This window comes from Lytechinus pictus, chromosome 7, assembly GCF_037042905.1.
Source record: "Lytechinus pictus isolate F3 Inbred chromosome 7, Lp3.0, whole genome shotgun sequence".
Lineage (NCBI taxonomy): Eukaryota > Metazoa > Echinodermata > Echinoidea > Temnopleuroida > Toxopneustidae > Lytechinus > Lytechinus pictus.
The window spans coordinates 41,345,022-41,355,425 of record NC_087251.1 but is presented as its reverse complement, the minus strand read 5'-3'; the positions used below and the strand labels follow the sequence as shown (position 1 = coordinate 41,355,425).

Sequence of the window (10,404 nt, the reverse complement as noted above, 5' to 3'; positions counted from 1 at the left end):
CTATTATTTAACCCCAAAAATCCTATTTTTAGACAAAAAAATCCTATTCATACCCATCGTGTACTTTCCTATCATACATCTCATTATTTTGCTGTGCCAACTGTAATTTTTACATGTATATTATGTATACGACAGGTTTGAATAGGATTAGGGGGGGTAAATTCATAGGTTCTTCATTTAATAGTAACATAATTACATGCATGACTGATAGGTTACCTCATTTACATGTGGGACCCTGATGCAGCTGCTGATGTCGCTGCTCCTTTGCACTTACTTAATAGATTATCACTGAATTTCATTTCAAAGCAGTTTTAACAGAAAAATCTGTTTTTGTCCAAAATGTAGCAAGTGTTGTCACGTTTTTCATGACTTCCACAGCTTGTCGATGCTTCTGCCGACTTAGGTGCAAGCTGATGTCCTTCGCACCGCCATGCGATATCGAGAAGTTACATGCACATGCCGTACATCGAGCGGTGTAATCGTTCTTCTTGCTGGCCACTATGCATGGCCACCTAGTCGTATATTCGGATAGGAATGTTTGTCTCCGTGATGATCCAGATCCTTTCGATGCCATGATGAATATTACAGAATTAACTCTCTTTGTCCGTTGTTCACAATATGATCACAGACACAAACGACGACGGTGCTCAAGACGAGTACGAGGCCGGCCGGAGCATGCGGTATCGTCAGCCAGGCCATGCGCGCTAGTACCGTACCGGTAGCTACACAGTGAATTTAGCTTCGCACCAAAGATGATAAAGCGCCGCGAGATTCGCACACAGTACATGCATAAGCATGCACGCGCGCACACATGAGTCCTGGATTGGCCATGGCTGCGCTAGCGCTGGGAACATCGTACTTGCCTGTTGTGCACACACACAACGTAATACCGCGCTCGCTATATACGAGCGCGGTATTACGTACGTAATGCCAATGAGATATACACACACATAATACACGGATGCACATAGCTATATTTTCGTAAAATCGTATTTTATTTAGAAAAATCGTAGTGTCGTATTTTAAGTGAAAAATCGTACGGGATACGACAAAATCCTACTATTTGGCAGCTCTGTTTTAGCCATAATATGTATTGGAGTACATGGAAGAGTAGTCGTTGCCTTACATCACTATGACATCCCATATGTGGCCAATTTGAAGTCTCCATGGGTATAGTGATTACCAATATATACAACTTTTAAAAATCCATAACTTTCTTGTTGTTTGTCCAATATTGTTCAAACTTTCACCTATCAACTTGTCTGATTTTTCTTTTCCTTGTAAAAACAAGTTTTTATTTGGGTTGGATTCCCCTTTAATGAGGGGGTAACCTACAAGATCCTTCTTTTATATATATATATATATAAAAACAAATAATGTGCATGGGAGTTCCTATACATGTATAAAAAAAACCTACGTGACTTCAAAGGTCGGTTCCAACATTTCATGGCCTTACATATGCCATGGATCCCCCCTTACAAGGAACTAACGCACAATTGTTTATTCCTTGTCGACTAGCAGAAGATAAACTGCATTAACACCTAACAAGTCCTTGGATGTAATCTTTACAAAATAGCTTGTGTTATCAAACTTGATGCTCCCCTTGATCAACTGGACACATTCCCCCATCTTTTCAACTTTACTGAAATGATCCTGATGACAATTAGGTCAAGGAAGGGTTCGAAGCTTGTGTTAATATGTGTATTTTCAGTAAGAGCAATTGTCGCAGGAGGAAACCCTAATGACGTTCATCGACTTCTGATCGCTAGAGCTCTATTGTTCGAGTAGTCTCTGCCTGGTATATTCCCATATCATCAACGCTCCGCTCACATGTACATTGAGTGATCTGATGAAACCTAGTTGCGGGATCTCTACGCATACATCAAGAAGCTGGATCAACTCAACGGGGATGCCTTCTCTTTCTTTCCTGTTCAAATCAAACATTCCAGACACAATCATGAAGAATTAAAAGCAAAGCAAAAAAAAAAATAGGGGGGGGGGATTGTTTGACATGACTATTTTTAACGCTAAGGCCTTGGTTACAATTAAATCTGTGAAAATATGTTTAAAAAGCTCTGTTAATCATTCACCGCACACACAGAATCTTTTGTGGGTCCTGAAAGGGACAAACCAAACTTGATGTTACTGTTTGTATGTATGATTGCAATGTCGATATTACAAATGATTTTACAAAAAAGTCATGTAGTTTTTTAGAGGTATCATCCCTGACATCCATTTCCTAAAGTTTACTATTATGGTAACTCCGCCATCCTATGGTTATTACCATGGTAACAAGGCTCGGCAGCCAACCAGAATCAGAGATTTCAGGGTAGTTGCCATTGGATGGCAAAGTTACTTGATGGATACCTGTTACTTACCCTAAAAGAAGCATGGTCCTTTGTGGGAACTTGAAGTCGGTTAGAGATTGGCTGTTAGCGGTCTGTTCTACGCCTACCAGGGTATATCCATGTTCCCTCAGCTCAATCATGTAATCTTTCAAATCTCCTGGCTTCACCTGTAATAAAATATGACATAATATAGTATAAAAATACTTGTATCCCATGACAATCGAGGATCTGGCCAAAACTATTCACATCAAAGGAACATCAATACTGTACGCGTCTTGAGCGCAGTGCTGTTTTGTCTAAACCAGTTTATCTAATAAACTTTTGGTCTGGTTTCAACTTAGTCGTTGTGGCCCAGTGGATAAGTCACCGGACTTTGAAACAGAGGGTCGTGGGTTTAAATCCCAGCCATGGCGTAGTTTCCTTCCGCAAGTAATTCATCCACATTGTGCTGCACTCAACCCAGGTGAGGTGAATGGGTACCTGGCAGGAATTTATTCCTTGAAATGCGTGTGCACTGTAATCTGAGTAATTACGGCTGCCAAGCTACAGCTGGGGTAATAATATCCAAGTCCTTTGGAAGCGCATAGAGACATTATTCATAATGTGATATGCGCTATACAAGAACTGCATATTATTATTGCTATTATTATTAGTCTTTTCATCATTTTGTCTTATTCCAATTTAGGCTTTACCCATGTAATGTAATATCTGCTTTCATCTACAGAGTTAGATGAACTGTATATGAAACAAATTTTCATTTAACAAAGTATGGAAAGTAGATGAAGTGGAAACTAAACCAACTGGCCATTGGACTAAATGAGAATTGGACATAGTGGGTATTAGACCAAGTGTAATGTAGACCATACAGAAACTACAACAAATGGGTTTAGCCCATGTGGTATCAGAATGTCTGAAAGGTAGACCAATTGCTAATAGACCAAATCAATATAAAGTCTACAGAGCGAGGTAAATGGGGAGGGTCCGCAAGCTCGATTGTGACTAAGGTTTGTCTACATTAAAAGATTTTCCGCTGAGCGCTAAATCTTCAATTTGAACTAAAACTTAGAAAAACACCAGACACTTTAAACCATAGAAGTCATCTGTGCACTTTCGGGGCATGTTTCAAAATGGAAAGCAAGGTTATCCTAGGCCTGGTGGGAAGACCTTGGAAATGAGATCAGTCTTACCTCTCTGATCGGAAGCCATCTTTCTGCAGATACACTGAGACTCAGGAAATCTTGATGATCTTTCAAAGCCAGGTTACCAAGCACAAGACAGGATGCACCAAATATTTCACAGGTACGACACAGACCTGAAGATGAGGGCAAAATGGAAAGAAAACAACTTTGTCAGTAATATACCGAGGGGGCAAAAAATCTGACCAACAAGTACAAACATAAGTCTTCTCACAATGATCTACAGAGCAAAATGATGTTCGTTATCATTGGTTTGGTTCGTTCATTCATTTCATCCCAAAGTCACCAACAAAGTTACAAATTATTAAGAAACCAATCGACTCACGGACACAAACCCTTGGAAGAGCCGTGGTGTAGTGGTTCTGACTCTTGTCTTGCAAACAGAGGGTCATGTGTTCGAATCCCACCGCTGTCTAGCGTCCTTTGGCAAGGCGTTAATCCACACTTTGCCACTCTCGACCCAGGTGCTAAATGGGTACCCGGTAGGATGCGAAAGATATTGTATGTTTTAATTTGCCAGCGCCATAATGAGGCTGCGATGAATGCAAGGAATGCTCGCCAGGGAGTGGAAATTGTGCACTTTTCGTGCGGGATTGAAATGAATCCAATGACCGGGGTAATAATATGCTGTAACGCGCTTTGGGCCGTTCTGGGAAAAGCGCTTTATAAAAATTGGCTATTATTATTATTATAATTAAATAGAGATGGATTAATAGCAAGCTACATGTAATTCCCGTTGAACAAAGTCCGAAACCGCAAGCAAAAAGAATGTAAGGCACACACTTTGTTAAATTTTCTGAACAAATGTGTAGAGAAAAGATTCCTGCACAACTCCTTACGAACAGGTCATGTAGAAAGGAAAAACAGGGGCCTATGCATTTGTGATGATAATCACTTTTAGCAGCATCTCGGGCTGGTAATATGTGCAGTACATAATTCTTACCTTTTCAGAGGCATGCGAAATGCAATGGTGCAATATCTTCTTAAATATGACTCACACTTACTTGACTGGGTATGTATGGGCACTAATCTGACCGATAAAATTATGAACAACAATATTCTAACAACCACATTTTAATTTTGTATTTGTAAGGAGTAATCAGAAAAGTGTCAAAATCAGGTTTTTCTAAAGGTCAAATTCTTACTTTCTTCACTAATTAGAGATTACTTGATACAATCTAGCCGAATTTCTTACAGCAATATGGCTTAGGAATTGCGCTCAAATAACAGTTTGCTTATTGATATAAAAGGTGATATATTAATTGAACAATTACAAAAAAAATCATTCCTCGGTTTACCCTATGAAACTGGCAGCTGACAAAGGCAACAATACTGCTGTAGTTTCTTCAGTGCTTCTTTAGAAATGAACAGCTGCTTGAAATATTGATTTCCCATTGCAATTTCAGTTACAAAACTTCTTGGTTTAATCTTATTACTCTTCCTCCATCGAACAAAACAACCCATTTTACATGCGTTTGATAATGAGCATGGAGTCCACCTTTAGATGGCAGTGCCCACCCTCCCTCCCTCCCCCTGGGAACCATGGTAAAAGTAAACAAACCTCCAAGATTTGGTATCCTGTCAACGAGCGAAGCAACAACTACAAGATGACCCCTTGGTGACCTTTGACCTTGAGAGGATTCCAAGCCGGGTATATGTGAATCTTTCCAGGGTGTAATCTTCTTCTGGATATCTCCTGATCCATCCTCTGTCCAATGTCCCTCGCAGATCTCAGCATCTTTCACTGTTCATAAAGTAATCAGTATACCCAAACATTACATGTTTCGTGCGTTTATAGAGAAAACATGGTTTACAGCAAAAAATCAATATTTCTTGAATCAAGTAAAGAGGTAAATACAAATACAACTGGAAGGAATAAAACATTCAATGAATTTAATTTAAAAAATTGATCAACCATTTTTGTAAATCCAAACAGATTTTCCTTGATTGTTAATACATTACAACATAGCCACTCAGTAGACTCTGCATATTAAAGTCTACCTTCTATTTAAAGTCAAATAATCACCTAACTAGAAGCATTATTTCAGACCAGGGGCCCGATGCAGAAAGAGTTGCGATCAAACGCAACTCAACAAAACTTGATTTTCAGCCAATGAAGCACCCGTATTCGGGACTTGCGCTTGATATTTTGACTTGCGTTTAAACGCAACTCTTTCTGCAACAGGCCCCAGAATATGAAGAACATGTGTTCATGAAAAAATTTAAGTTACTCTCTTGCAAAACATATAAAAGACAACCTTTTGCTCAGGTATAAGACTCATTACCCAAAACTTTTGGCTTTAAAAGAGACCAAACGTAATTAAACGTAAAAACAGACTTTGGTGTCAGATACCCCATGGGAGTCTTCAAACAAACCTGATCTACTTTTCAGCTTTTCTTTGAGATTACACGTCCTGAGTGTGTCTGTCCTGCTGTACAGGGGTACGATAAGATCATCGTTGTCCTGTTTCCATGGTGATGTATCTGACATGAGGAAGAGTTCTGGATGAATGAGTTCATCATCAGTGACCAAGGTCAATCGAGGCATGGTATACACCATGGTCTCAACACTAAAATGATCGATAGGATGGAAGTGACTGATGAAGAAATTCCCTTTCATTCTCTCTCTCAATGACTGAAGAGCACTGGATGGATGGAAGACAAGGAGGGATGGCATTTTAAACTTCTTATCAATCTTTCATTATTTCCAATAAAAAGGTAGCTTTAAGATAAATGCTGGTTTTGGTAAATACCAATCTCATAATGAGTTCAAACAGAATCCAATATAATGACCACCAAAGTGTTTGCATGCATAAAAAAATAATAAATAAGCGTCAATCGATTCTGGAAAGAAAACAAGTAATTGCCAAGAAAAAAGACAAAAATATGCATGACATTTCAGCCATGTACCAGGAATTTTTCTAAGCAATAGAAATACACTATTCCACATGTGTTTATCTGTGTTGATTACCTTCAATGTGATCATATGCATTACTAGATTTCATGATTTCACTGAGATAAGTTCATGCAATGGCCCCCCGGATTTAGATATACAATGATATGACAATTTATTGATTTAAATGACTCCCTCATGAAACTATTGTTTGCTACAACTTTACAATGCTTAGCTTCAATATTTGAATACATATTAATTACAAACTCATGAATATATATTAATCACAAACACATGAATACATATTAATTACAAACTCATGAATTAATAAAAAAAATAGTTGAGGTTTAGTTTCTTTACATCGGGTTGGTTCCCAAAATTACAAGATGCCCATGTAACAGAGTTATAAACTATTCTATTTCACAGTGAAGATCAATTCAGTTGTGGCTGAGTTTTGATGAGTCAATGTGAGGTAGGTCTCCTACCATTCAAGTTTGATCTTTAAATCTACTATGGATGTGTTGTAGTTCCAATTATTTTTTTTTACCAACATTACATGGACAACACATTCATGTATTATTGGCAATAGACTGTCAGGGCTATGATTGCAATACATCATGAAGTTTGATCAGTAAGCCTTATGGGGCGTTGCAATTGATTGCAAATCGACTGCAGCCGATTTGCAATCAATTGCAAAGCTTGCGCTTGATCTACGTTCAATTGATCAAACGCAACCTGTTTTTGCAACAGGATTGAACGTAACTTGCGTTCAATTGCAGATTTGCGTTTAATCGGAGGACTTACGCTCAATTTTGGGAGTTGCGTTCGATTTGTGTTCAATCGCAAGTTTCTTGCAACACCCCATTAGTGAGACACCAATGTTTTGCTGAAGTGATCACTGGAAAATATTTGCCTCGTTGAAATAAGAGGTTTTTTTTGTTTCGTTGCCCTACTTTCTCTGCTCACCTATTGTTCTGAGTGAAGTCCATACAAACAGCTACTCCTGGGAACCTGTCCAGTACAGCCGTAAGCCCTGCCTCTTGACAATTCTTCCACATTTTGAAGAGCGCCACCTGTGCGTGGATTCGCAGTGCCATCGAAGACACAAATGTCCATGGAAGTACTGTTGGGATTGCATACAGGTAGAAGGACTCCTAAAATGAAGGCGAAAAAAATATGATGATGATGATCCAGAAGTGAACATTTCTAATTCTAATTCTGTTGCTTCATTCTACAAAGCATATTTAGTGCATAATCTTATTTCACTAATGTTTCTTAAAAGAATGCATTTGACGATTTTCTCAAAAATTTTAGAATTCAAATTCAGTAAAAATATCAAATCAAGACTTTTCATTTGCAGATACAGGGGAAATGCCGACCTCTCAGTGCCACTCTTCCGGAAGTATTCTCATGCACTCCACCTTCAGATACAAAAATGGAATCTCCCTTTGCACTGACAGAAATCTCTCTTTTGATTACAATAATCATCACACTATATACATGTATGTATATTTTGCAGTCATCACCATTTACACATATAAGAATTGACTTCAACAAAAAAAAATGTGATGTTTATAATCGATACAAACCTGTTGGTTCTTCGGCTGTACAATCCCAAGATGTGCAATGATCATCACTAACGGGGAGAAACTTATATCTTTACTATTCGCTGCCTGTAAATAAAATTTTAAAAATACATAAATCATTATTCCTTTGATGGTGAGACAAGGCAGAAATCAAGATATACAATAATTGGCAACCATGCTAATGAGCGAGGTGGAAATGAGGAGTGCTGGAAGTGGTCAATCTTGCCCCCTCCCCCCCCAAAAAACCCACTATAAATACATAGAAACAAAATGAATATTACAAGCATATGGATTCATCTGCCACTCTGTATGATTGTGTTTAAACAAATTTTATGGGACTACATTTACTGTGGATACATTAATATATAAACCAACAAACGAATATAAGACGAACATGCACAATGCAGCTCCTGTGTAAACTCTAGAAGTTGTGTGGCTCAGTGAATAAATCTCCAGACTTCTTCTTCTCCTACTCCTTTGTCTGCTTCGTCTTCTTATCATCATCATCATCATCATCAACACCACCACCACCACCATCATTATATGTAAACTGGGCCCGGTTCCAAAGAAACTTATCAAACTTCACAAGCGCACTACACAAATTCCACTAAGTCAAAATGAGAAAAAAAATTGACACAGGCTAGCTTCAATAATCATTACTAAGCACATGTCAATAATTAAGAGATTGGTTGTAGCCCCTGAAATCAATTGGTTCCGAATCCAAAGTCATAAAATAGCAAAAGAAAGACCAATGGAAATGAGATGGGATTAAACCAAATGGTCATGACTGCTATTGAGTCCATTCATACATTATGCCTCTTTCACCTCAAGCATTTTTAAAATGTTATTTCAACTTCCTGAAACTTCTTAGTTATTGAGGCAGTTAATTAAACATGCCGATGGTCATACTGTGAACTTTAATAAACTGTGTAAAAAAGTTTGTGTAATCCCATCTCATTTCCATTGGTCTTTCCTTTGCCATTTTGTGACTTCCGGTACCAATTTATTCAAGGGGCTACAGCCTCTTTGTGAGAAACCAATCTCTTAATCGGAATATTGGAATATCACAATTGGAATATACACAGAGGCATGGAACCCGCATACAGCTACAATTGTAAGCTCAATTGAAAAAGTGCAAAGATCAGCTGCTCGCTTTGTACCTGGTGACCACAAGACCTCAACATCTTCCTCAGCCCTTGTGTCTGCACTTGGATGGGATAGTCTCCATACACGCCGTCTTCTTGCCCAGTGTACCCTCTTCCATAAAATTCATCATAATCTAGTTGCTGTACCTATTTCCTCCTACCATTGGTGCTGCTACATATACTGGACATGATCACAGCCTTAAATATGCTATCCCAAAAGCAACCACTGATGCATACATGTTCTCTTTCTTCCCACGTAGTCAAAATTTTGAATTACCTACCAGGACCTGTTGTAATAGGAACAAACCCAGCTGTATTTAGAGAGGCCGCACTGCACTGGGTCTCTTATGCTGTAAACCAAGAGGCAGTTTTTACTTGCATGGTGCACACTCACTTTTAATGTATATAAGTGAAATTTCAAATTACCTCACCATGGCACCTCGCACTGATACACAGAATGTTTTCATCCCGGGATAGCTTTAAAGCTGCTGAAAGGGATTACTCTTCAAGGCTCAAGGTTTAATTATTCACATGTGCTTTACAGGGGCCGCGGAACGGTATTCAAAGTGGGGGGGGGGGCTGACCATGCAAAAAATCACAATCATATGGTCATTTTTACGTTTTTGTACACGGTTTTGGAAAAAAAAGCCCCCCCCCCCCCCGCTTCCACGGCCCCTGCTTTATAATAAAGATTACTGTGAAGCTAGCCTGTATCAAAATTTTGTTCATTTTGACCGAGTGGAATTTGTGCAGTGCGCTTGTGAAGTTTGATAAGTTTCTTTTGGAACCCAGTTTAGTTATACATGTATTATCATTCTTATTATCATTATTAATACTATTATTATGATTACTGACCTGTGAAGTATACTCCCAGAACTGTTGTAATAGATGAGGATTAAGATGAATCATTCTAACAATAAAGACCTCTATCACATGACGTACTGATGTCTGATTCTCAGCTTTCACACATTGCAATACCTTAGTTAGTACACGAGGCATGGAATCCTATACAATCCAAAAACAATTCAATAAATCATACAGCAAATTAACATCCCTGAATATAGCAGCAATATAATAACAAGCACTATTGTTTCAGGTCAGATTTCCAAAATCTATTCATTTTTTTTTTCTTCAGATCTTAATAGCACACTCAAACATATATGCAAGAAAATATACCAATCCGAAAACGAAATCAATATGACAGCTATAAGATCCAAGACAATACAATAAATCCTA

At 38.4% G+C, this 10,404-nt stretch overlaps 1 protein-coding gene across 1 annotated transcript in view; it reads right to left on the bottom strand.

The window, feature by feature from the left end:
• Positions 1 to 977: 977 nt before the first annotated feature.
• LOC129264412 (probable methyltransferase TARBP1) overlaps positions 978 to 10,404 on the bottom strand; it is a 59,907-nt gene continuing 50,480 nt past the window's right edge. The window contains exons 20-27 of the mRNA XM_064102697.1: positions 10,024 to 10,173; positions 8,027 to 8,110; positions 7,404 to 7,591; positions 5,921 to 6,189; positions 5,106 to 5,288; positions 3,536 to 3,660; positions 2,379 to 2,515; positions 978 to 1,927 (exon numbers count right to left, since the gene is read on the bottom strand). Of these exons, the coding sequence (XP_063958767.1) occupies positions 1,774 to 1,927; positions 2,379 to 2,515; positions 3,536 to 3,660; positions 5,106 to 5,288; positions 5,921 to 6,189; positions 7,404 to 7,591; positions 8,027 to 8,110; positions 10,024 to 10,173 (1,290 nt within the window). The 3' untranslated portion in view covers positions 978 to 1,773. The remainder of the gene's footprint in view (positions 1,928 to 2,378; positions 2,516 to 3,535; positions 3,661 to 5,105; positions 5,289 to 5,920; positions 6,190 to 7,403; positions 7,592 to 8,026; positions 8,111 to 10,023; positions 10,174 to 10,404) is intronic.